Source organism: Amblyomma americanum, chromosome 6 (genome assembly GCF_052857255.1).
Source record: "Amblyomma americanum isolate KBUSLIRL-KWMA chromosome 6, ASM5285725v1, whole genome shotgun sequence".
In the NCBI taxonomy this organism is placed as follows: Eukaryota; Metazoa; Arthropoda; class Arachnida; order Ixodida; family Ixodidae; genus Amblyomma; species Amblyomma americanum.
The window spans coordinates 59694567-59720636 of NC_135502.1; the positions used below are offsets into that span (position 1 = coordinate 59694567).

The window sequence follows — 26070 nt, forward strand, 5'->3', positions numbered from 1 at the left end:
TACGTGTCAGTCCCCTCAACATACAACGGCGTACTGTAGTATTTTCGAGGCACACGAGTGCGTCTCCCTGCCCCGCACATACTGCTCACTCGCGCGCATTCATATAGTTTACTGGCGCCAATTACAGAAAAACCTACATTTTCCAACCTCCACATGTGCCACAAAATACATTCCTATAACATGGACTTGCCTATAACCCTAGCGGTGGTTTGACCAGTGGTTGCATCGTTCGGCTGCTGAGCGCGAGGATGCGGGATTATATCCCGGCCTCGGCGACCGCGTTTTGACTGCCACGAAATGCAGCCTTCTGTACCCTATGTAGGCGAAATGAATTTGGAGCCTTCCACTATGGAACTCTGTTCTGCCTTCGTTCACAGCTCTCCTCCACCTCCTCCATCCAAGCGCAGCTGCAAAACGCGTGCCGGAAGTCGCTTAATTTTTCACAAAAGCGCAATGAGATGATTAGGTACAACGACGACATTGTCAAGGCAACGGCGTCTGCAAAGTTCGTCCACTGGGCTGGCCGAGGAGCGCGAGGTGATCACCGCAGTAGCTGCTGCCCCGAAGAGTTGTAGCTAAAATGCATTATCAACGGCTAGTCGCTCTCGGCTCCTTGTGTCCTTGTGCGCGTTGACGGCTGACATGACAGAGCCCTTGAGGACATCTTGCTTCTACCCCTCCCCCCCCCCCCCCCCCGCCCATCGCAGCCACATCAGCAGGTGGGCAGGGGGCCGCTCGGCAAGCGCTTGGCAGACCTCGTCTGCTCGACCAGGTTGACGAGTTGTGTTGATTCACACAACGATATGCTGCGGCGCTCACCTGGCGGCATTCGTTGTAGGGCAAGCAATGGCAGCGTTTATCCAAATCGGCCATTGAAGACATGGACGGGAAGGTGACACACACGCTGAGCGTCTGTGTGTCCCCACCTTTCTGTCCGTGTCTTCAAATGCTTATTTGTATAAATGCATACCAAACTAGCCCAACAAGCCACATTGATAAAGCAGTTAAAAAAACGTCTTCAAACCTCCCGCAAAGCAACAACCACCACCACCACCACCCACTCCCTTGCTGAATCTCTACGGCAGGCAAACGAGATGGCGCCACTACCCTAGCCCCACTGGTGCAATCGCTGAGATGACGGCTTGTTCGTTTCGTTGTCGCCGCAGGCGATGCGAATATTCGACCTTTTTTTTATCGATTCAGGCAAGTACCCCCCCCCCCCCAAAAAAAAAAAAAAAATGTCACATAAAGCAATTCTGCTTTATGGAGGAAAAACGCTAAGGCGCCCGTGTGTTGTGCGATGTCAGTGCACGTTAAAGATCCCCAGGTGGTCGAAATTGTTCCGGAGCCCTCCACTACGGCACCTCCTTCTTCCTTTCCTCTTTCACTCCCTCCCTTATCCCTTCCCTTATGGCGCGGTTCAGGTGTCCAACGATATATGAGACAGATACTGCGCCATTTCCTTTCCTCTAGAAAAACCAATTAAAAACCAATTAAAAAAGCAATTCTGCCAACCGAATGCCATTTATCCGCTGAGAGAAGAATTTTACGACAGGAACAGTCACTAGGGGTATTACAAGTCACAAGCGAGCCACGGCGAGACAATACAAGACGCTTCTGCATGCTTGTTCAAAAAGAAGTGTCGTTTCGTTGCGTTTCGTTTGCGTTCGAGCGGTTGTTGTTCTTGTAAGCACTCTGATATGCGTCGAGCGCGGACCTTTTACTTTGTGTGCCGTGTCTGAGTGTGTAGCAGTATCTGAAATTCAGTAAAAACATGGCTGACGTTACTTTGACCCGCAAGGAAGCCGAAGAGCTGAGGCCATGGGTCGACCGGACGGTGCAGAAGTTCCTCGGCTTCGAAGAGCCGACACTAGTGACGGCTGCTGTAAGCTGCCTTTCAAGCGGCTTTGACCGCGCTGAGACGGCAAGTAAGGAAAATGCTCCGCATCTCGTTTCCAAAGTAGTGGGGAGCCTAACGCTAATGTTCCGCAGGGAAGCTGTCATCGTTACTGGACGACTCCAAGGCGGCGTCGCTGGCCGAACAGTTGCTGACCGGAGCCGTGGAGCAGCTTCGCACGAAGCACCGCCAAGCGCAGGAAGACGACGGGCCACGCAAGTCCCGTTTCTCAGAAATGCCGCCTGTGATGGGCCAGCCGAGTCCTGGCCAGCTAACTACCCTGCAGATCCGCGAAATGATGGCCAATGCGCAGCGCATGATCGAAGAGCGGAAAAAGGCTCTCGGGGGCAGCGTTCCGACACCTGTGGTTCCGGTCGCTGCGGCTGTTGCTGACAGCCGTAACCGCATCGCCGAGCTGACAGCCCAAATTCAGGCCAAACTGGGCAGCCGGCCTGGTTTCCTTCAGCAGCCGGCTGCGACCCCCGGCCACTATTGCCACGTAAGACACCATCACACTGTGAGAACGGCTTGCTACCTTGTTTAAAACGGCGCAAACCCGTGTAGCAAGCCGTTGTAGTTCTTGATGTCACGTTTGGTGTCGAGCTTTGCTGTAAGTCGGAAAAGGTTTCGGTTCAGTTGTAAGGTGTTATGTGAAACCAGCGTTGTGTGCATCTGTTCAGTCGGCGCGTGTTAAAAATGCAGTGCCACCACGGCAATGCAGTGCCACGACGCTGACTTTGACAGTCTGTGGCACTGTACCGTGCTCCTTCCTCCCAGTGGGCACAGTATCTCTGGGTAGCAGCACTCCCTGAACTGGCAGTAGACAAAAACCATTGTTTGCATGGATGACAGGTGCATGGGCTACAAACAAATAAGTCTTGCCCCATGGAAGTTGCTTGGCATGCTAGGTGTATGGATCAAGCAAGTTTATAACATTCCTTGAAAATGCATAATGACATTAATATTGTTTGGATTTATGCTTGCATTATTGATGCGTTGTGAATGCAAAGATAATATAAGTTAGTATAATTGTATAGCATGGCATTTCGGAAGTTAGTGAACTCTCACCTTGGTTTACAAGCTCAAATTAACAGAAAGCTGTCATTTTCTTACATTGCATTCCGTTCAGGAGATCATCTGAAGTTGTGCACTAAATAAATCTGCTCAGTTAGTCAAGAGTCCTTTGAATGGGCGTTTTGCTGTCAGCGAAACTGATCCTGCATACTGTTAATGAGATTAATCAAGGCTTGGCGTATTGAGCTCATATGGGCCTGCAACTGAGTCAGTATTGCATGCATGCATACCAGGCTTGCATGTAACACATTACAATTAGTTGATTACTTGTAACAAATTACATTATCTTGGAATTTTGTACTGGTTTCATTACTTTTTTAAAGTGTAATATTCTCGGTAATCCAGTTATTTTTTTTTTAGTAATGATTACTAGTCATCCGTTACACTCTTCTTCCAAAAACAATTAACCAGTGGTATGACTTCAAAAACCTTACTCGGTGACAAAAACTGGCATAGCAAGGAATTCCCTTGTTAGTGACAACAGTCGAGCTTCAGAGAAGTTGCATGTGCGAGGATGTCTGCACATGGAAGCCCAGGAGGCTTGCATTTGACTTGCCCCGTGCTCCGCGTTTCACATTTTGCATTGCACCACGATGGCACAGTGGTGGGGGTGTGCAAATAGTACTTTTTCTGTACCGAATTGAATACGATTACTGTAGCTTTGGTAGAGAACTGCATTGAATGCATATTCACTGCTTGTTGCGCTGATCGTTGCTAATATCTGGTGAGTAATAGTGAGAAACAGCAAAGTGCTGCTTTCGCACTTATAGCTCTGCTTGTTAAAAGACTCAACACGGATCTCTATTTGGGGGTCGCAGCACAAATTTGGTGTATTAACTGACTTGTGCGCATAGGAAAACTACCTTTTGCTGTTGATAATGGAACATTATAAACTGGCGCCACACTTCAGTGCATGAGACAGGTGAGAGCAACGTGTAAGGCATGGCCTTGGAGGTCAAGCATAAACGTCAGGTTTGCTGAAACTGCCTGGGCCCTGTCGGTCGTCCGATCTCTGGGGCCATATATGAGGATTATGAACACCGCCGTGCAGATGAGCTGCACTCCGGCGCTGAATCCTCCATCGCACGCATACCGATCGCGGCAGCATGATCACAGCGTGTATGGTCCCTGTTTTTGGAATAGTCATGGAAGAAAAATACAGTAGACCTTATTTGAACTTTGTGCCAGTTACCCCAAAAGTATTCGAAAACCTGTGGACATATTCCTTTCAAATAATTTTGAACATACACTATTTGATTTGTTCGAATAGGAGGGTATTTGGTTCGTATTCAAAATTTCTGAATAATCGTACATTCCTACACATCGGATTGTCATGTTTATTCAGCTTGGGCTTTGTCCCCTCAGAATGTGAACAAGAGCGAAGCACAGTGCTTTGAATAATTATGAGGTGGTGCACAAGGTCTTTGTACGTTAGAGCAATGCACTTCCCTTTGGTGCATACAGAGGAACAAGGCTCAGTGTCTCTGCTGATTGCTGACAAGGAAACATGGAAAAAGTTCCGAATAAAACTTCGAAACATAACTGCAGGGTAAATTACCAAAGTATGTACTGCAGCATATATTTCACACCAACTCATTCTTGTCCATGTATATTTGTACTGTGGTAACGTTAAGAGACACCCCTCAAGAGAAAAGTATATAACTGTACGTAGCTGTATCTTACGGGTACTCACCTATGGGGAAGAAATGTGGAGGTTAACGAAAAGGGTTCAACTTAAATTGGGGGCAATGCAGTGAGCTATGGGAAGGAAAATTATAAGCTTTGTAACATTAAGAGACAGGGAGAGGGCAGCAGGGCATGTAATGCGAAAGCAAGATAACCGATGGTCGTTGAGGGTAACGGACTGGATACCAAGCGGAGGGAAGCGTAGCAAGGGGCGGCAGAAAGGTAGGTGGGCGGATGAGGCCATTGCATTGCAATGGGTATAATCTGGCTGATAATGATGAGTAAAAGATGGGTGAAAAATAATCTAATAGTAACTGATTACTTCTCCGTAATTGTTCAGTTACTTTTAATGAGATGTGATTGGTCACTAAAATTATTCACATCTTTGGCAAAGTAATTGTAATCAGTTACTCGTTTTATGTAATGTGTACAAGACTGATGCTTATGCAGGCGGCCTACACCCCTCATTCTCAATGCTGAAGGCCGTACAGTGGATTCGACAGGTAGAGAAGTGCAGCTAGCCCACCACACACCCACACTCAAGGTAAGACTGCCCAGGCCAGCTTCTAGAATCTGCAGCATCTTGAGAGCTTTCTCTTTGCATCATTGTATAGTGGTCTGCTGCTTATCAGTTAGCACATTTGTTTCTAACTATATTATTATAAGAAATGAAAAAATTGCTTTGAAGAAATTATGAAAAGGAAAGTAATCCTCACACCTAGGTGGCCGTAGCAAATCTGGGGGGCTAAAAATGACCAGCAGCAGCTATACCATGCTCATCTTTATCAAACATCTCCAACCTGATTCATCCTTGGCATTGTGACACATTGGACGCGGGGTGTGCTAATCTGGTTACAGAATATGCCCAGTATAAAGTAGGCATACCCTTGGTGCAACATCCCAAGTACCTCGAGAATCACAGGAGCACATCCCGTGGCGCAGGCAAACATCCGGGCTCAAAAGCGAGAGCAGTTCAAGATCCATCAGGAGAGAGTCGGCGAGGATGTTGCGGAGCAGAACTTTTTTGACCAGCGTGTCGGGGCCAAGCCAGTGCAGCGTGGACGCCGGGGCTTCCGTTTTCATGAGAAGGGCAAATACGAGCAGCTGGCCCAGCGATTGCGGACGCGAGCCAAGCTGGAGCGGCTACAGCAGGAGATTGCCCAGGCGGCGAAACGCACGGGCATATCCTCGGCCACCAAGATTGCGCTAATGGTGCCTGCGGCGCGTGCCAAAGAGGGCAAGGAAGAGATACCCGATGTGGAATGGTGGGACACGTTTATCATCAAGGGCGAGAGCTATGACAATGTCATTGATGCCGTAGTGGCAGGTGGGGCGCCACTCGAGAACCTGCTCGAAGGTGTCACCAACCTGGTGGAGCACCCGATCCAGATGAAGGCACCCACACTGCCACCCCGGGGCCCGCCTCCGCTGCCAGTCTTCCTGACGCAGAAGGAGCGCAAGAAACTCCGTCGTCAGAATCGCCGTGAAGCGTGGAAGGAAAAGCAGGAGAAGATTCGGCTGGGGCTGGAACCTCCACCTGAGCCAAAAGGTATTTATGGCACACATCTTACTTTCTGTAGACTTGTTCCACAAGTTCTGCTGCCAGACATGAACTCTGCGGAACTCGAACCTTGTCTGCACTTGCAAAGGGAAACCAGAGTGCATGCTGGCCTAGCGCACCGCTTTCCTGGTTTTATTCTGCAGCTCTACACACGATACTATACGATACTATGCTCAACAAATCACAATATTAACTCGAACGTAATATGCGCCTATGATAGTAAAGCAAAGATCAATTGTAGCAGAAACAGGATAAAAAAATCATAACATGAGGGTCGACTTCGTGGGCATGAAACAAAAAAAAAATACCCGAATGAAATGGGGGAAACGAAATTGTATGCACCAGGGCACGGTGGCATCGCAGCGCTGCTGCGCGCCGCCGCAGGCCGTCATGTTTACAGTGCAATGGTAGATCTCCACGCTACATGCGATCCCACCTTCGGTGAAGAATTGGTGCTCGTCAGAGCTCCCTTGAAATTTAAAGTCCATTTGGATGTTGATGAATCCCTGCTTTCAGAAGCTGAAGTTCTGTATGCCTCCAAGTCGTTTTCCTAAAAACAGCTTCGGGCCCTGACAGGGTTACTGGGAAAGAGTTGAGTAAAATACCAATATCAGTACTTCGTATGGTAGTAAATAACTGGTCGGCCTTTGCTTCGATCCCACTGGAGATCAAGCAGTCTAGACCAACATTTATTCCCAAATGTCTGCATCCTATAAATACAGGCGATTTCCGTCCCATTTCTATAGCTCCCGCCTTGTATAGGTTGTTTTCCAAGCTTATGCTTACTCGCTTGGAAGCAATAAATAATTGCAATCCATTCCAGCCCTCTCTGCAGACCGCTCTACCTCAACAAACTCAAGAATCATGAAAACCTTGAAGGAACAGCACCAGCCCTTCTTTGGTGTCAGTCTCAACATCAGGAGGGCTTCTGGTTCAATTTTGCACTATGCAAAATTCTCGGCCCTCAATGCTCGAGGAATCCTACCCAGAACATACTTTATAATTCAAGAAATGTATCAGCACTGCAGCACCACGTTTCAGTGTAACTGGTTTGCTGACAATGTTACGAGTCCCCAGTCAACATGGCAATAAGGAGGGCAACCCCTTATCGCCATTTTTATTTAACTCGGTCATTGGTCCATTCCTTTATAAACTCAATGACTTGAAAGTTGGTATCTATCTTGCCGACACCTCTCTCTCTCTGTCTTGGCAAAGACAATTGCCGATGACCTGCTTCTGATTTCGGACTCTTTAGAGGGCTTACCACACTTTGCTGAATATAACATCTGGATATCTCAATAATGTCAGTCTGCACCTCGATCCTGTGAAATAACAATATATTGGTTGGAGGCTCTATCATTTATCAAATATCAAAGGGCTTTATTTATGATCCCTGAAATACATATCACTGACTTCCCTGTGGGCAGCAAGAAACCAAATGATCCCATAGATTATCTAAGCGTAACTTTTTTTGGTATTAAGAATCCTAAGGTTGAGTCTGCCAAGATGTGCTCCATATGATAGCAGCTCTCAAGACGTTCCAGAAGCTGGGTTGCCGGCGTCAGTTGGTTACACCAGCCTTCCTGTATGGTGCTTTAAACACTCTCCTCGTCAAATCTGAATCCGCCCAATTCGTCAAACTGCTCCAAAATAAAGAAAACCCTGCACTTACCACACAGTTTTCCGAGTTACCACATAATTTTCCCAGTTCCCACATTTGGACATCCTCCAAATGGGGTGGGGGGGGATGCTTGGTTGTGTCCGTCTTGAAGGCCTTGCACAAAGTGTTCATTTTAAAGAAAGCCCTCCCTCTGGACTACTCCCTCTAGCCCTCCCTCTAATTCGTCCTCACTATGATCGCATTGCCAATGCCTTTGAAGTTCCTGCCGCAATCACGGTGGCTGCTGATGTTAATGTTGCCAGCCACTAGCCAGCACATGGCTCAGCTACCACTCTAAACACCTCTAGGACAGAGACCACATCCGTGCCGCACGGCTCTGTACAAATCTCTTCCAAACGCGCACGCTTACAAACAAGCATAGTCCAGATCCAAGCACCCGCATCTGCTGAAGCTGCTGCGGTGAATGTAATGAAACCACTTCCCATATCCTACAAGAATGCATTTGAGTCCATTTACTGCACACAAAGCACCATAATTTTATTAGCACACAGATAGCTCGCCTGGCCAGGGAGCACAATTCTGCTGCCGTAGTAAAGGAAGAGGCTACTTTCATTCCTCCTTTCCCCCTGATGGTGTGAAACTCAAGCCAGACATAGTAGTTGACACGCCAACTGAAGCCATAGTTATTGACGTTGCCATCACTTGGAATGCCAACGAGGAGGTATTTTTCTCAAAATGCGATGAGAAATCCAACAAATATGTATGTCTCCTGTTCTGTTTTCCCAACAAACGATTTGAACCCTTGGGTGCTGCTTTCAGCACTCGCAGCCTGTAGATACATGCCGATGACTTGGCCTCACATCAATGGATGTTGCCTGGCTCTGCACCAGAGCCCTGCTAGGCAGCCTTATATGCCTGAACAGATTTAACATGCACGTCATCGTGTGATTTTGCTCTCATCTTCGTCTTCGCTGCAGGGCTTTTCTTTAGTTGTCAGGGCCATCATTTAATATTTTTGTAGTCGTTTTACAACTTTGACTACCAATTTGTTCTCCCGTTTAGCGTAACAGCTACCCGGGAGGCCAGTGCAGTTGAAGCAAACCAAAAGCGATGGGGCTTTCGCCCTGCCTGCTCTGGCCAGCCAATGCCACACCTTTAAACCTTTGTGATGGCCCCTCTTGACACGCTACCAAGCAGTAGGGAAATTCATGTTTTTAGCAGATTCACACGACTGACCATTTGCCTGTGGATGAAATATCACGTGACATCTCACTTCTGGTCCATCTGACATCGCACAGCACATGGGCACATTTTGCGTTTCACCTCCATCGAAACACTGTCGCCGCAGCTTCATTTCCCGAAGCTGGGGCCGAGCTGCATGACGCATCAGCCAATATGCGAGTAAATACGGAGCAGTGTGCCTTTGTCGCCACATAATATATGCATTATAATGCAAAAGGTGATTTTTCACCCCTAATTCTGGTAAAAAGATTAGTAGCTAAACTGATCAGCTTAGCACAGTTGTAAGCGAAAGCTGATTGGTGCTTCACAGGTGGCTGCCTGGTTGAGCCCTAAAGGCCTGATTTGGTGCCTCTACACTCATGTGTATACCTGGCTTTCTTGTGCTTCCGGTTTTCGGTTAGATCACATTCCCAGCACACTTCACCAGCTCCAGGCTTAGACAGATATGCTTGTTGCACTTCACAATGCTAAAGCTGCCGTCGCTACAGTGCCACGCTTTCTCTATCCTGTACAGAAGTCATGGTAAACCGATTGCTAAACACTGGCAGACGGACTGCTACAACACGGTGGAAATGCAGAGCAACAGCTGCATGAAAATTCCCCATCGAGTTTTCGGCGTCATGAGTTTGCCTGAACGAGACAGTGAGCCTTGGCGTCCCTCGTAGACAGAGTCGCTTTGGGACGTTATACCTCATAAAACGAGACTAAAACCAAACTTCCCGCTCTTTGCTGTTGAATGAATATTTGTTCATTTGTGAAGAATTGTTTGTCTTTCTAGTCCCTGTGCTTGGGATAAGGTGCATGTGGTGTGTCTGTGCAGTGCGCATGTCCAACCTGATGAGAGTGCTGGGCAGCCAGCAGGTACAAGATCCGACCAAAGTCGAGGCTCATGTGCGTGAGCAGATGGCCAAGCGGCAGAAGTGAGTAGGCGGGTTCTCTGTGCAGTATTTGAGGCCTGCACTAACACGCCATTTTGCTTTGGTGGTAATGCAGAGCCCACGAAGAGGCCAATGCATCACGAAAACTAACCACTGAGCAGCGGCGTGACAAGAAGCTTCGAAAGCTCAAGGAGGACACGACTCGAGGTGTGCACGTAGCCGTCTACCGGTAAGTGCAACACTTTTTGCCACATCTCTTTCGTCTTGCTGCGGGCTTTCTTTTGGCTGCATAAAATTTTGCTGTACTCTTTATTGGCCAGGTGCCACTAAAGTAAAGATCTTATTTTCCTTTTGGAATGTCTAAATGGAGAGTCTGTTTGGTGCTTCTTGCCCAGAGATGCTCTTGTGCCAAAAACAATATCACCATTTCTTCCACATGGAACAAGCAATTCTGTTAGGCTATAGGCATCTGCACAAGAAATCTGAAAGCCACAAAAAGCGGACTGTATTTCATTGAGCAGCAATAGGAAAGTGAGATGGAGCAGTAGCCATGATGGGTTTCAGTTTTTACTTTTTTTAATTAAGGTGCTTTTCTTGAAGCTAATGCGTCCATTCTGTTTAGTTTTCCCTCGTGCCGAGTAGTGCAGAAACACAGCAGTGTAGATCAGATTAGGGAATTTACTCTCCTTTACTGTGAACTTATGACTTACTGCTGTTGGAAATGAGCCCAGTATTTGTCATGTACCTGCATTTATTACTGTATCTTACTGCAATTGCATTTGCAGTTGCGCTTCAGCGACATGATTCACATCAAGCTGAAAGGTGCTGAATTGGTGGTGCTGATGATGCTGCTACGACTCTTATATGGCTCACAAACCATGGTTTGGCCAAATCTGGTGTCTGATACCGAGACGTCATCTTGTTCAGTATTTTGCAGCTGCTGAGTTACCAAGCTCCTTGTGCTAATGCCACGACTACTTTACTGGACCATGTTCTATCAAGAACTTGACTGTGCCTGCTTCAGGCAGAGTAAGCTACACATTGAACTGGTGTGCACCCTCTATCATAGGAAGCGATAAGGGCGCGTTTGTGGCAGCTCTACTGATGGACCGGCTGGAACCAATTTCCTGGCAGCACATTCCGTAACATGTAGCAGTTCACTTATGTTATTTCAATGCACAAGATTTTAAGTCAAACAGACGATATCAATTGTTTGTTTCTTTCGGATACCTTAAATACCAGGTGTGGTTTCTAAAGTAGAAAACAAATGTCATAGTTGGTGATGCATATCAGGGCTCATTGCCTTTGCAATTTACTGAAGTGTGTTGGGAGCCTTATGATGTGCAAAGAGGCACTACGATATGGTAGGTAGGTGATCGTTGTGTGCGGTCAGCTTCTTGTCTGTTCTTCGAGAGACAGGTGGTTGCAGGAGAGTGTTGACGCAACTACCTTTTGCTGTTTGTGCAGGGTGCTAAGTCTGACAAACCCTGCCAAGAAGTTCAAGGTGGAGATGAATGCCAAGCAGTTGTTCCTGACTGGCTGTGTGGTTTTATACCGCAACGTAAACCTGGTTGTAGTTGAGGGGGGACCCAGACAGCAAAGCAAATACCGTCGGCTCATGCTTTCCCGCATCAAGTGGTCCGAGGACACTATACAAGGCGGTAAGCACTTTCTGTTAAAGAAAACTCTTATCATGTCTAATTCAGATGACTTTTAATAATTCACGCTTGAAGGGGACCAAAAATTTGTTTGAATTATGTAGAGTTTGAAATAAAAGGAGTCTTCTTAATGCATTTGCTAGTGGAACCAAAGTGCTAGTTTTAATAAACCAGGGCCCAGATTCCAACTTGTGTTCCTTTTGAAAACATGCCTTTCGGCGACATGTTATCGGCCGAAATGCTGGAAGCAGACGAGCCACCCCAACTCCTTCCAACGATTTAGCCAATCGGGTGTTGCTGAAAAAGACGCTCTCGAAAAGGATGCAAGTAGGAACACGAGCTCAGATGTTTGGGTTAATGAGTGTTCACTGTAATAGGGAATTGATATGATTTGTGCTCAGCGTGTGCTCGTCAGCAGAATGATGAGGCACATTCTTAGGCAAAGCTCATTAAGCCAGGCAAAAACAGCTGTCCACAGAGACGTTGCACTTGCAGGGGTGGAAGTGTTGTGCTTTGTACCAGAACTGCGCCTTTCCATCACCTTGCTCGTAAATGAGATTATACGTAAAAAGGAAAGTAAAAATTATGTGGACTTTTGCTTTAGCTACTAGTTTGCTCTAACACGGCTGTTAAAACTATAATATGGAGGAGACTTCCTTCTTTGTACTTGAAATGAAGGGAGCTGGGTCAGGAATTCAACACTGGTACAGTCACAGTCGACGTGAAGGTTATCTGTTTAGGTCGTCCAGCCAGGACCACTATAGCCTTCCCTGGTGTGAAGGTGAAGGTCATTTTTTCTACAATAAATGTGCCAGTGCGGGACAGGGGAAATAAACATTGGTACAGCACCTTGTTCTGAGTAGGTTAAGCTTAAAAATGACTGCCTTCTTGTTGATTCTGGTTTTATATGCTAAGCATTGCATTTTATGATGCAAACAAGCAATGCCAGCAGGGCTGTGCATAGTATTGCAATTAGACTCATGCAAGCAATTGCTGTATAGTTATTTCAGTGCAGCAGAGCGTCATTGCTCATGGATGTTGGAATGGACATTTGCTAGTCTGCACTTAAATGTTTGTGCCATGTTGTTTTATTATTATGTAAATTGCCTGCTACCACCTGAAGTAGCCCAAGGACTTGGCAGTGTTAAGCAGCAAAAGAAGCCACAAGAGACAAGCCTGCAAAGAAAAAGAAAGCCACAGAAGGTCAATGCAATTCATGCAGCAGAGTATGCGTTAGCATTAGTGTTCCCCCCGATGGTTGTGGGTTGCAAGATCCAGTCCATTAATCACTGTGTGGCATGCTGTACCCCCTCTCCACTCGCCCGAATGTCATGTTGTGTCGCTTCTTTCAGTGTACGGTGCAATAGCTCTAGAGCTTCTTCACATGTGGTGTCGCACGTGAGAGAACGCATAAACGGCGAACAGCACATGACGAGAGGGAATTTCGGCACTGGAAAAATTGACATATCACGCGGACGGAATCGAGGGAGGCGCACATTGTTTCAGTGCCTTGTCGGAGTGGCAATTAAGACGCCTTCAATGAATAAACGAACAAACAAATGTTTGCAACAATGCAGTCTCGTCATTCTAAATGGCGTGTAGCTTGGCTGGCTGAATGGTAAGTGCAGCCAATAGGCGCTGCCGCCACTCCGGGCTGGCGGCAAAGCTTTGAAAACTAAACTACGTGGCTAGACTTTCCATCGGCCTATCGCTGGTGGCCTGCTGATAGTCAGAACACCTGCAGTTGCACACATGTCAGAGAGGCACCAGAAGCAATTGAACGTGCAGTTCAGGCCTGGGGACGAATATCTGGGCAATGGGTTTGTCAAGCAGGTCATACCCCGACACGGCACCACTTCGGGAGCCTGTCGATTGACCCATAACAGCCTCTGCGCATCTGAATAAACAAGGTCCCGAGACGGGCGTTTGGCGGGACTTTGGAGGCTGTCAGGATGATCTGAATTTACGGTGGTTGAGGAGTAGGACTGAACGTTTGTTTAGTTGGGTTGTGTTAACTATAATTTACTGTACAATGTTCCTGCTGTTGCTGCTAATTTCACAGATGGTACACCCTTCCAATTTTTTAACATGAACGCGCGAGCTTCAACTGCCCGGCGCTGCTGCGCCAGAAGAAGAATGAGAGGGTAAAGCATTCGACAAGGACACAAGGTGGCAAGGACACACCCACAGTTCATGCTGCTGGAGTAAGCTTCGTCTGCTTGGTTGTTCTGGTTAGTGCGAAGCAACCCCTGCCCATCATCGGCTGTTATCCATCGGAGCCCCAAGAAGTTGCGAGTAACTGTTTTTAACCGCTGCATATAGCCTGGGTGATTCTGGAAACAGCATACATTTGGCAAAGGCTAGCATGCCCAAGAAACCAGTTGCAATCGTTACTTACAAAAATCATATTGAAGAAGATCCTCGATGTTGCCGCGTTAATTTCCTTAAAGCAAGTGCTCTCGAGACAATACCTGCAAACGCAACCGGGGCCTAGAGTCTTACTTGGAACGCTGCGCGTTGGCAACAGCTCAGAGTCACAAACACAAAACAGGTAGAACGCGGAACAAACGCTCTCAGAACTCGGCCATAAAACTTGCTTCGCACTAAACAGAACAGCCAAGCAGACGACGCTAGCCACAGCAGCATGATCGGCGCGCATGCTCGTTCGCTCTCCCGATTTCCGCTCTGTTTCGCCTCGGCACCGCTGCATCGGGCAGTCGACGCTCGCTCGTTCATGTTAAACAATTGGGAGGGTGTACATAGTCAGTCCTCTCTTGGTGGCGCAAGTACCACCGGCAACTGTGTAGTTTTTTTATAGAATTTCCAATGTTCTCGCAAATAAAATTTATTTTTCGTAAAATTTTAGGCAAGATTCATAAAATCAAAATATGAGTCCAAATTCATACATTTTACGTTAAATTCGGAAGACTGCAAATTTGGCATCTCCATGGCATAATACATCTGTGCCCAGATGATGTTCCTTCGTTTTGTTGTTGCTGGATAGATCCGTGATGTCGCTAAGTGCCGATGACAAAAGCGGGCTTTGGCTGCTGTTTGAACAGACACTAGTGTATGCTTCATTGCTTTTTGGGATACCGTGACCTCTCACCTGTCAGCGACAGAGTGCAAAGTCAGAAGCTGCTTGACATACGGTATGCATGCAAAAATTAAAGCAGGGCATAAGGCTGGAAACAGGCTTCAGTATATTATTTTCAGGAAGTAGTTTGAAGTTTATTTTACCACAAAGCAAAATGATACGTGAGATGTGGTAGGGTTGTGGTGCTTTATCTGTAGTGCCCGAGGCACTGTACTTTCTTGTTAACAGAATGGGAACGAACTGCACTACCTGAACCAAAAAACTAGATTTCATGCTTCTGTTCTGAAAATGAGGCTCTTTTTCATTGAAATTTGCGATATCAGTGCATGTGGAAGATCCCGGTTGGTCCAAATTATTCCAGAGCCCTCCACTATAGGACACCTCTCTTTTTCACTCTCACCTTCCTCCCTTCTCTCACAGCATGGCTGGGATGTCCACTGAGAAATGAAACAGTTTTCCATTTTCCTCAAAAACATCTGCTGCGCTGGCTTAGTGCTCCTGGTGCTCGGCTGCTGACCCTAAAGACGCGGGTTCGATCCCGGCCGCGGTGGGCGAATTTCCATGGAGGCGAAATTCTAGAGGCCCATGTACTGTTCAATGTCAGTGCACATTAAAGAACCCCAGGTGGTTGAAATTTCCGGAGCCCTTCACTACGGCGTCTCTCATAGCCTGTTAAACCTATAGCCCCATAAACCATTTTCCTCAAAACCGATATTCAACATTGACAGCCACACCTTTGAATAATGATCTAGCATTGTAAAAAAAAATATGGGAATAATTGGTTATCAGGAAAGAAATGGCACAGTAACCGTGCACACCAGGCCATGTTTCCAGTCGAGCTGGGAACAAAATTGTGTCTGCGATATCTTTAGTATCTGAACCTCCAACTAGAAAGACACCATTGCTGGACATTCCTTGAAGTTTGTATCACAGGGCGCTGGCAGTAGATATTGCTTACAACCCGATGTAAATGTCAAGAAAACGAATTCATATTGGCACGACAGCGTTGAAATTTATGGCGAGCGGCTGGAGCGGCCGGTCCTTTCCCGAGTGTACTTAGCAGTCCCGCCACCAGTGGCGTGGCCATCGCTATGCATGGTGCCTATTATATATCGCTACACTAAATGCGTTTTCTGTGTTGTAGTTTTGCGCTCACTGCCTTGCACATGTTAGCAAGACAGTGCTGGTGGCTAGCAGGTGCAAGGCTACTGACAGTGGTATCGTGACAATAAGTCAGTGTCGTTGGTTGCAGGGCCTCCTTTGAGGGACAACTGCCACTTCGTTTGAGTTGTACTTACATGACTATACATACCAGACATGTTTTCCATATCATGCATGTCTATGTGCCTGGCACCCATTCTGATAAGGAACATTGCATTTTGCAGAAGGTGAGAAGACTGAAAAGAACCAGTGCACACTCGTTTGGGAGGTAAGTGTTTGGATGCTTGTCAGTACGACTGGCCTTTCGTCAATCACAAAAAAAAAAAGATGGCTAAAGTGTTCTAGTGCATAGGAAGTCTCATTGTAGCAATTCTCGGTGTGAAAAAGCAACACAGCCTTGTTACAACAAATCATGGTAACGAAGTGATGAGGAGGAGGAAAGGCAGGGAGGTTAACCAGAAGAATACCCGCTTTGCTACCCTGCACGGGGGGAAAGGAGTGTAACTAAAGAAGCACTATTCTCTTTTAAAGCATTTGTGTAGAAACAAACCTAATATTTAATAACGCATTTTAATGGAGATATTCGAACTTCTTGCTCACTGTTTGGCAAAGTGCCAAGCTAGTACTGCCATCTTGCTGGTTCTTGGCAAGTTATTGGCACTGCATCTGTGTCGTACACTAAATGGCAGCAAGCATTTTGTCACAGTGGCTGTTCTTGAGAAGGCGTTCCTTTGTTTCAGAATCATCAAAGAACCAAGAGCTTTATTGGTTGTAAAGCTTACACTGACAAATGTTTACACTGACCACATAATGCGAGAACTCAGCGGTAGCTGTTAAGCTATGCTATGCAACATTCCCTCTTCCTTTCCACACTGTGCCACCAGTGCGATGCTCCCTCTTCTATTGTGCTATAGCACTTCGTTTTCCCCCACTGAGGTGCATTGTACGTACAAACTGTTGCCCTCCATGCTGCACCACAGCTGATACTCCCTCCTGGTGTGCTGCACTGTAGCTGCTAGATCGCTTGCCCTCTGACTGTACAGCATAGCGACACCCCCCCCCCCCCCCCCCCCTTTCCCCTTCCCTCCCCCTCAATGCTGTACCCTATGCTGTCTGTATCGCACCTGCTATTTCCGTCCTACCCTTCCCCCCCTTCACACCCTCTGTGCTGTGCGGACATCTACACCAATGCTGCAGATCTGGGGGGGTTCATCCCATTTGTTGCACACCGAATGAGGTAATGGGATTTTGAGGTGGCACTTTCTTTCGATTAAATTTTCACCATGCGCAGTATGAGCAAGTGCAGTTATAATCACATTGTAAATGAGGTTCCTTATTTGATGGGCTGCCAAAAGTTTGATTATCTACCTTTAGCACAGCACGTTTCCCGTGATATTTGTTGTCACCTATCAAAACAGTGTCAAAGAAGTGAAACCACAATTCCTTTCCAGCTTCATTATGATGATGGCAAATTACTGTGTGCTGCCACAAAAAAATAAGTTGGACATGGAACATGGGCATTCAAAAATGTGCTGTTGAGAACTTGAGACTAATGGTTGCAAGAGGGAGTATATAGCGCTGAAAAGCAGTAAGCAAAACAATAACAATAACAATGGTTTCACACTTCAGTTCATTTTGTTGCATCAAGACGAGTACAGAGTTCACCTCTTTAATAATACTTAATATGTTTTACAAAACTCTGGAGTCAGGGGACACATACTGATGTTATCATTTTCCGCGTGGAAAAATGCATAGTAGACAAATATGTTAGAACAATTCAACATAACTTTCTTTCACATAACTTCCGCATGTGCAAGACCAGTGAGGTATGCTTTGTTGGAGAAGCAATACTCTTTTGCTGTTCATTGCAGCTGAAGTTAAGGGCACATGCACAGAGATGTCAAAGGCACAGTGTGAAATTGTCAGTTGATGACTCCTTCAGGATTGGTCGCAGTGCAAAACAGGCTGTAGAGCAGTGAAGGCTGTGCATGCTTCATTTTGACAACCTCCATGTTCCATCAGAGATGCATGCATGGTTTGTCATTTGAAAGTGGTTGATCCAGTGCAGTGCCATGTTGCTCCTTCAGGGCACAGTGAAATCGCGGAGCTTTGGTGAGCTCAAGTTCAAGGTGTGCCCAACCGAGTCGTTGGCCCGGGAACACTTCCGCAAGCACGGCGTGGAGCACTACTGGGACCTGGCGTACAGCAGCACATTACTTGAGCTGGCTGATGCCTAAGTCTCATTTCCACCACTACGGACGTACTGGTTGAACAGCTGTGGCAGTTCAGACAGTGGCTGCGTCCCGCTCCAAGCCAAGAACTGGCGTCGCAGACGGTGCAGCTGGCCGGCAGGTGGTAGCGTGTGCAGGTCAGTGGTCAAGGACAATAAACAAAGAGCTGCTTCTCCATTTCATTTTCACTATGGTTCTGCTGTGTCCTCTTTTGCATGCAATAAAGGTTTGCATGCAATAATCACTGAAACACTGAGGTTCATTTGTCATTTACAGCAAGTCTGTACTCAAGTGGTTGACCAAGCTAAGGAAGATGCTGCCATGTTTACATATGCTTAGCTTTAGTCTGCATGCTTTGTTTGGGTGTGTGCACTGGTGACACACTACTATTTCATCAATTTGCTACTTCGGGACTTTGTATTTATCATGCACTACATTTTAAGCATCATGGATTGCAGGAAGGTGAGGTGCTACTGTGTTGCAGAAACAATGAAGGTACTTGCATTACGGTACGACTCGAATGATTTCTAATATCGCAGGTGTTGCACTTTTTGATGACAGCTCAGTGCACTTGAGTAGAAATTAATGATGTACCTTCTGCTCTGAACTGTTCCTGCTTGACACTTTCCTGGACTAAGCTGCTTTTTCAGGTGCCCGTCTCATCAACCGCTTCCTGTTGGTCTCCATTCTTGTACTGAGCACTCAATGGAAAAACCTTCCAAAAGTATGTGGTGAAATGCCTGCATTCCCGTGCATAAGTTTTATAAAGAGACACTGAGGGAGGACGCCTTCCAATTTTCTTTCTTAGTAAAATTGACTCTGTGGCTCTCTCTGGCTCTGTTGACGTTTGACTTGCACCGGAAGACTCATTTGCTGCTGAGAAAATTGGGTTTTAAAATGTTGTTGCAGCTAGATCCAAACTTGCGAGGTACCGCAGTTTATTTTAAAACTTCAGTAAAAGTAGCGCCTTTGTTGTCAAATGCAATGATCTATCAGTACAGGCCAAATTCAGTTTGTCCTCAGCATCGCAGGTGTTCATTTGTAAAGGGGCACTGTTCTCCCAGAATGTGCATGCGACTGTCATCTTAAACGTACAGTAGAGTGCGCTACAAGTGGTTTTTTCTCTTTTTTCCCCTCTTGTCTTAGGTAGCAGCTCCTCTCAGTGATTCCACTTGAAACTGCACCAATCACTTTTGGCCACAGCTTGTTGAACAGGTCTACCCACGCTCTTTATCAACTATCACACCAGAAATTCGTCAGGCCAGATATCAGTTCATTATCTCTCATCTGTCAGTTCCTCTGAAGTGACCCCAGTCGTTACTAGGAATGTTGCTTTGTATTTTTGTACTCCTAAGGTTGGCTGTGACACAGTATGCATCACAGCTCGAATATTTTACGAGGCATCCAGAAGAAACATAAAAAAAGTGCTTTCAAATATATGTGCATTATAGCACTGCCTGCAGTTCAAGGTAGCATGCGAGATGTGGTAGAAGAGTGGTGAGGCTGGCAATGCTGTGCACATGACAATGGCATTTACATAACAGTTAAGTGAACCACTGCCCTTGCTCAAAGCAAGTTTCAGCTAGCTACAGTTGCTATTTGGGAAGTGAGTTTGTGTGTGCACATATTACAAAAAATAGCTTAACAAATCTTTTAGCGACACTGTGTAAAGCTCATCAAATCCACCACTGACTTCTGAAAAGTTGTAAACGGCTTATGGAGAACATTCAGATGGCTTAAGGCTTTAGACAGGAAGATATAACTTGTGTAAGAAAGCTTTCAATCTCAAACAGTAGATGACAATGTGGGAAGAGTTCAGACTCTTGTGTTGTCAGGCTGCTGATTGATGTTGAGAATGATAATAATATAGCAAGTTAAGTTCAAAATAGGTTACAGTCTTTCATACTAACACATTAATTAGGGCATGAGAAAAAGTGTGCACCAAGATAGTTATGAAGTCTCACAACTAAGCAGGAAGCCATTCAGAGATATGCATGTCCTAATCTTCTGCATCACTTTGAGAGGAAGCCAGAATTTGTCCCTCATAAGTTAACTGCTGATAAATCATGAATTTTTGAGCACGACACTAAGAAAAAGAATACCAAGTTTAGGTGTGGTATGCTGCAAACTCTTCCCATTCAAAGAAAGCCAGAATGCTAGATGCATGAGTAAATTGAAAATTAAATTGCTCACTTTTTTTTCTTTTTTGCAACCAGGGGATAGTTCACAACTAAACAGTGCCTTCAGAATGAGCTGTCAAAATTTTAACAGGAAGTCCTTGAAAGGCAAAGGAAAACGATGGTTTGTGTAAGAACATGCACATACTTGGACGCCTTTACATCACAATGCCTCAGCACCACTGCGTACAATGAAAGCAACAGCTATGCCCGTGCAAAACTGCCCAAGGGAACTAATACTTTTGTGGAGTAACCTTAATCTGCGAGGAGGTCAAAAGAAATCAGAGGGAACACAGAATCAGTCTAATTACTTTTCTGCCACACCTTGTATAGATAAATGCATAGATGCTGGCAGTGGCTGTGCTTCTGACTGACTGTGCAAGGATATGGGGTCAGCCGACTGCAGCATTGTCTGCACAAGGTTGCGTGTCAACTGGTCGCGTTCGTACAAGTCGGAAACCAGGGGGGCCTGCACAAAACGATCATGAAAAGCCTCTCCTGATACTCTTCATTAAAGCTGCCAGGTTTGCTACAGCAAACACTGTGCAGCATCCAGTTCACACCACCACAAAGGTAATACACATCACACATCTCAACTCTGCGTGCTCACTGGTGCTGAAAAAATAGCAGGAGGAGAAGCCTTTTGTATGCTGCTCGGAACAAAATAGGTTCGCTCAATGGAAAGTTACGTACATGGCTCTCTAGCACAAGGCCCGTAGCTTGTAAAACTTGACGCAGTTCAGCACACTGGCAAACCCCAGATTTAACCTCTACAATCATATTACCGTATAAACACATGTAAGTGCTGCACTTTTATTTTTAAATTCAGGTGCGAACTTTGAAGGTGCAGTCCATACAAGAATTTTAAAAAATGCATAAGCATATTTTTTTTTCTCAGTTATCCTGTCCAAAACGGGGTGCAACCCATACACGGGTGCGGCCCTTACACGAGATTATATGGTGTGCTGGTCACCGAGACATTTTGTACAATATTACCACCAGAAAGTCTAGCATTTAATATAGTCAAATACCATGAGAATAAAAGGAAGTGCATATATCATAAGTTCATAACTCATGCAGTTGTGGGCTTTAAATTACATTCACAAGGTTAGCTTTCACTGTCTCCTCCTACCTGTTTGTGTATGCTGCACTTTCCCTGCGGTAGCACTGTACCACAAGCAAGACCTGATAGAAGCCCGGCACGCTTGCTTTTGCTTCAAAATGTCTTGGGACATGCTAACGTCAATATGAACATGGCATTTATTCTAGCTACACATGCTGGGCATTCCCCCAAGGCTGCCGAACAGGACAGACAACAGCTTACTCGTGTTACTTTGCACAGGCCTAAGTGACTTTTCAAGGATACTTCTACACACTTAAGGTGTTCCTACCAACTAAATTGTTATTGCAAAGAACTAGCTTGGCACACTACACCACTTTTGCTGCTTTGTCAAATGGTGGTTATGCAGTGTAAATGTTCTGCAGCTCTAGCCGCGTTCTATAGTAGAAGTAAATGCGAGTGCCGGTTTTCCAGGTTTTGAAGGAAAGATCCTGTTTCAAGTTCCGAGAGCAGCAGACTATTCATCAAAAGGGAAACTGAAACCAATAATAGGCTGGTGGTCATGTAAAATGAGAATCTGACCCAAGGGGGCCTAACAATAGAAACTGCCAAAATACTCAAAGCCCGCTTGATTAAAATGGCAGCTGAAGTTCAAATTTCAGAGATTCATGTAGATGCTAGCGCTGTATGTCTAGCTACTAATTGCTACACAAAGCAGTTAGCTTGCATGTAGTAGGAAAAATGTGATGGAGGGCCTTTACGTTCTGTGTAGCTCGGTGGGGTGGCAGCGGCTTTCGGTCGGTCAGTGCATTCTCCACTTCCTTGGCGGCTTCTGCATCATTTGCATCCCAAGGCAGCTGAACAAGCGGCCGGTCCCAGCGGTTGTTCGCATCAGGGGCCTCAAGTCGCTCGGCCAGGGCAGTCATCCTGGAAACAGAACAGGGGACCTCAGGATGCCTTGCCAAGCATATGAAACAGCTGCCCACACCTCAAGGGTGTACTGCTGCTCGGTTGGCCGCTGTCCGTTCCACTGCTTGCACTGCTCCTGGGTAGCCAGTACCTGCACCTGTGCAAAAGTGCCATGATAATTTTGCCGCTGTTGGCTTGCAAATTCACCACTTACTATGCAGTGGTTCGTCCGGGCTCCCCGCACCAGGCAGTATAGCTCATAGCGGTACCCTGCAAACACAGAACCCCGGCAGCGTGTAGCCAGGCATGCCCAAAAAGTCTCCACTCTTGCACCACACAGCAAAGCTTAGCATTGCTCTCATTTTTCTACATCAGTAAGAAAGCCGACCAAAAACACTTGCAGTGTTTTTACCCCGAACTGCCAAGAAGTGACTGCAATCATGCTTGTGTGAAGAGGGTGCACGTGCGGCATATTGGTGCGCTTCCGTCTTGGTACAGTGACGTTTGCAAGCAGTGGTGGCACATTGTGCCTTGAACCATCACTCCTGAAATGGACTGCATATTTTCTGTGCTGGTGCCATGTTTGGAGCCTTGATAACTGGTAGCAAGCATGCAGCTCTGGGTTTACTGCTGTTGCTGGCAGATGCGCTCCCTCTCACGCCATTTTGCGATGGCACAGCTGCTGCAGTGACGTGGTGCAATTGCTCTTATCAGTTGTCTCCATGTGCACCACTGGGGAGAACGATGTCAGCATGCCTCATACTGCCGCTTTCTCCACTTGTGCCATGCCGTGCATATTGCTATAAAGCTCAGAGGAATTTCATGTACAGCTATGATTGTGGTAACAAGTGTATCTTCAGCTTTAGCATGCGAATCATGTTTGCTTGTGGTGCTTTAGAGTGCAGCTCTTAAGCGCCCATTTGTGGGCTGAGCCGCGTCGCTGCCGTCGGTGTAACCAAGCCAAACCTTAAATAAATTAATAAATAAAGATAACATTGCCGCGACTGGGATTCGAATCTGCTGTACCGCTAACAGATCAGCTTCACTGGCCACTAGTCGAGAGCACTAGGCTATTGCCGCAGCCGATCACACACAATCTCGCAAAGCAATGAGCCTACAGAGCCTTGAGACACCGACAGAACTGCGCTCAAATTTCGCATTAGGGAGATTCATAATCGTCCTTAGAATTTTTTTTCTTCTTTGAAGAGCAGTGGTCTCTTCTACAATGCATTTTGCATGAGCTGGAACACCTGAGCACATGCTCTGTTGACTCAGCAAAAATATTGCTTACACATAACTACCGACAATTCGGACAAATGAAGATGTGTGAAACCTGCAATCTAAGCTGCTGAAAATCGAAATAAATAAAACTTGTAAATGTACAACTTCTGAAGCATTAATATATTGTTCATTAGCATCAGGTGCTATTGAGCGCTGCCATTGTTTACTCAATCTTTTACTGCACTCGCAGCAAGAACAGTTCTTGTGCTCATTCAGCAAAGCATCCCTCCTGCTCCATGAATTGCATTATATTGGATTGCGCTTTTCTTAGTGAAAATGTTCATAATTACTTGGCATTAAGCCTAACTGGCACAGTCTTGGAGCTGATTGGCTTTAGTTTGTCACGGTTGGAAAACCCTGTGCAGAGAACATGTTTGGAAAGCTCAGCTACTGATCCAGAGTTCTCAGGTTCGAACCCGACCGCGGCGGCTGCGTTTCGATGGAGGCAAAACGCTGATGCGCCCGTGTGCTGTGCGATGTCAGTGCACATTAAAGATTCCCAGGTGGTCGAAATTATTCCGGAGCCCTCCACTATGGCACCTCTTTCTTCGTTTCTTCTTTCACTCCCTCCTTTATCCCTTCCCATAGCAAGAGGCTGCACCTTTGATGTAGTTGGGGGCGTCTAGTATCACCAGCCGGTCTCTGGACAGCAGCCTGCGCAGAATGACAGTGATCAGTCATCCAGAGCCAAGCTGCAACTGGATACACAACACGCACCGTGCAACGTCAGACTTGAGCCGGTCCCGCAACTGCTTCTCCTGGCCTGCCTCTGGAACCACAGATGTTTCCCGCATTCAGTCTTTGTGCAAGCTATCCTCTGCCCACTGTCAATGCCTGAGCAAAATGCATTACTGAGTGGCAACAGTACTGTGGGCTCAACACAAGTATTACTCACAGACAAAAGTTTCTAGCTGTCGCCAGGCACTCTTGTCAATGTAATACTTTTGTTGGCACACTTGGTATCATTTATGAAATAGATGACTGAAGTAAAAAATGCGTACAGCATGTTTTAATTCACTGTGTAGCCATTCTTTATGATAAAAGGATGAACTGTAAGTAAAAGTTTGGGTCACATCCAGCACTACAGCCACTCTTCGTAGCCCACATCACTCACGTGTAATAACACACCACACCAATCTCCGGACCCAACTCGCCTGCTCAAACCACCGACCCAGACCTGCGAAGTTTACTCTCTCATATGTGGTCAGATGTGAGGGCACTTCTAGTGAGCTACAATACGCTGACGCAAAAATCACAGTATAAATATTTGGGTGTGACATTCTCGGCCGATTGTTCTTGGAATACTCATATTGACATGGTGGTTGCGAAGGCTGCAAAGACCCTAAACGCATGTGCGGTATGGGACCCATGGCAAACAACACTGAGCAATAAGCTTGAAGAAATCCAAAACAGGGCTGCAAGTTTCGTCCTACATCGATACTCTAGAAGTGATAGCTGTACCGATGTGAAAAACGAATTTGAGTGGGAAAGTCTTTCTGCTCGAAGAAGAAAATTGCGCCTTAAACTGATGTATCAAATATTTCATCATAAGACTGGCATTCAAATGGAAAAATATTTACACAGGCCCCATTATGTCTCTTCTCGTATTGATCACTGCTTTAAGATTTTGGAATACTGTACCAGATTTAATATGCTTTCAAATTAATTTTTTGTATGTTCTATCAGTGAATGGAATCGCCTTTCAGGTCAGCAAGTGTGCTGTATGAATGAAGATGTGTTTTTTTCATCATTGTAACCCCCCTGCTGTAGCGCCTTCGGGCTAAGCGGGGTAAAAATTGAATAAAGAAAATAAAGAGAAAATAAGTCGTGTGCAAGCAAAACGTGAAATGCATGATCTACTGCCGTAGCGTGTTGCCGCCCAGTAGAGACCGCACCTAAAACAGCTTTGCGTAAATGATCACACGATGCCAATGCCAGTGATGAAAGCTCGATACCTTGCACAGCGTTTTGATTACTCTCGGCATGCATATCAGTGCAAAATAGCACCTTCTATATATATATTTTTTTTCTTAATGTTGATCTCAAGTGCTTGAAACTCGAGACCCGCAAAAGCTGGCTTCATAATCCTGTTTACGAGCGTCAGTAAATCCAGTGCGTGCGAGTTCGGTGCCCGTTAGTGTTGATCGGGGTTACGAATAGTCCCGGCACGTTCACTGAAAACTAATGCTTTGCTGCATTACGCCACCACTAGATTAAACGAAGACGTATCGTGCTGCAAGCCTGCCTGCCTGCTTCTTTTGCCAACTCGAGAGCGCATTACAACCGGCACCTGCGTAGACCTCGTTCCGCAAGAGACCGTCGTCATCGGAGACCAGATCGACGGGCCAGACTTGCTCCAGAAGTTTCTTCAGCTGTCGTGCACGTACTGATTTTCCGCTGCAAGGAAGCCCGCACATAATTACGAGCGGCATCGTGTCCCAAGCTTGAGTTTACTTGAGTTACATGCGGATATGACAACGGCTTGCATTGGCTGTTGTTGACTGCTCATACGTGACATTTTTCTATACCATTAATAA

At 46.2% G+C, this 26070-nt stretch overlaps 2 protein-coding genes across 3 annotated transcripts; one reads left to right on the plus strand and one right to left on the minus strand.

Moving 5' to 3' along the window:
* The first annotated feature begins 1636 nt into the window (after positions 1-1636).
* Positions 1637-18294, plus strand: Prp3 (pre-mRNA processing factor 3). Its single transcript, XM_077627102.1, is given in 10 exon segments — positions 1637-1928; positions 1993-2380; positions 2382-2396; positions 5108-5201; positions 5600-6206; positions 9902-10001; positions 10075-10188; positions 11427-11620; positions 16100-16143; positions 17963-18294. Coding segments are annotated over 10 exon segments (1860 nt in total). The 5' UTR covers positions 1637-1774; the 3' UTR covers positions 18113-18294.
* On the minus strand, positions 18098-26037 carry LOC144093568 (protein KTI12 homolog). Of its 2 annotated transcripts, XM_077627104.1 has the most exons (8): positions 25824-26036; positions 24251-24302; positions 24135-24187; positions 22467-22522; positions 22330-22409; positions 22105-22270; positions 20671-20752; positions 18098-18236 (listed from the first exon to the last, which is right to left on the minus strand). In XM_077627104.1, exons 1-8 carry the CDS (start codon positions 25963-25965, stop codon positions 18109-18111), a joined length of 759 nt encoding a protein of 252 aa, XP_077483230.1. In that variant the 5' UTR covers positions 25966-26036; the 3' UTR covers positions 18098-18108. The 2 variants fall into 2 exon arrangements, with proteins under 2 accessions (XP_077483230.1, XP_077483231.1); XM_077627105.1 differs by lacking the exon at positions 24135-24187 and having other exon boundaries at positions 25921-26037.
* Between the last annotated feature and the right edge of the window lie 33 nt (positions 26038-26070).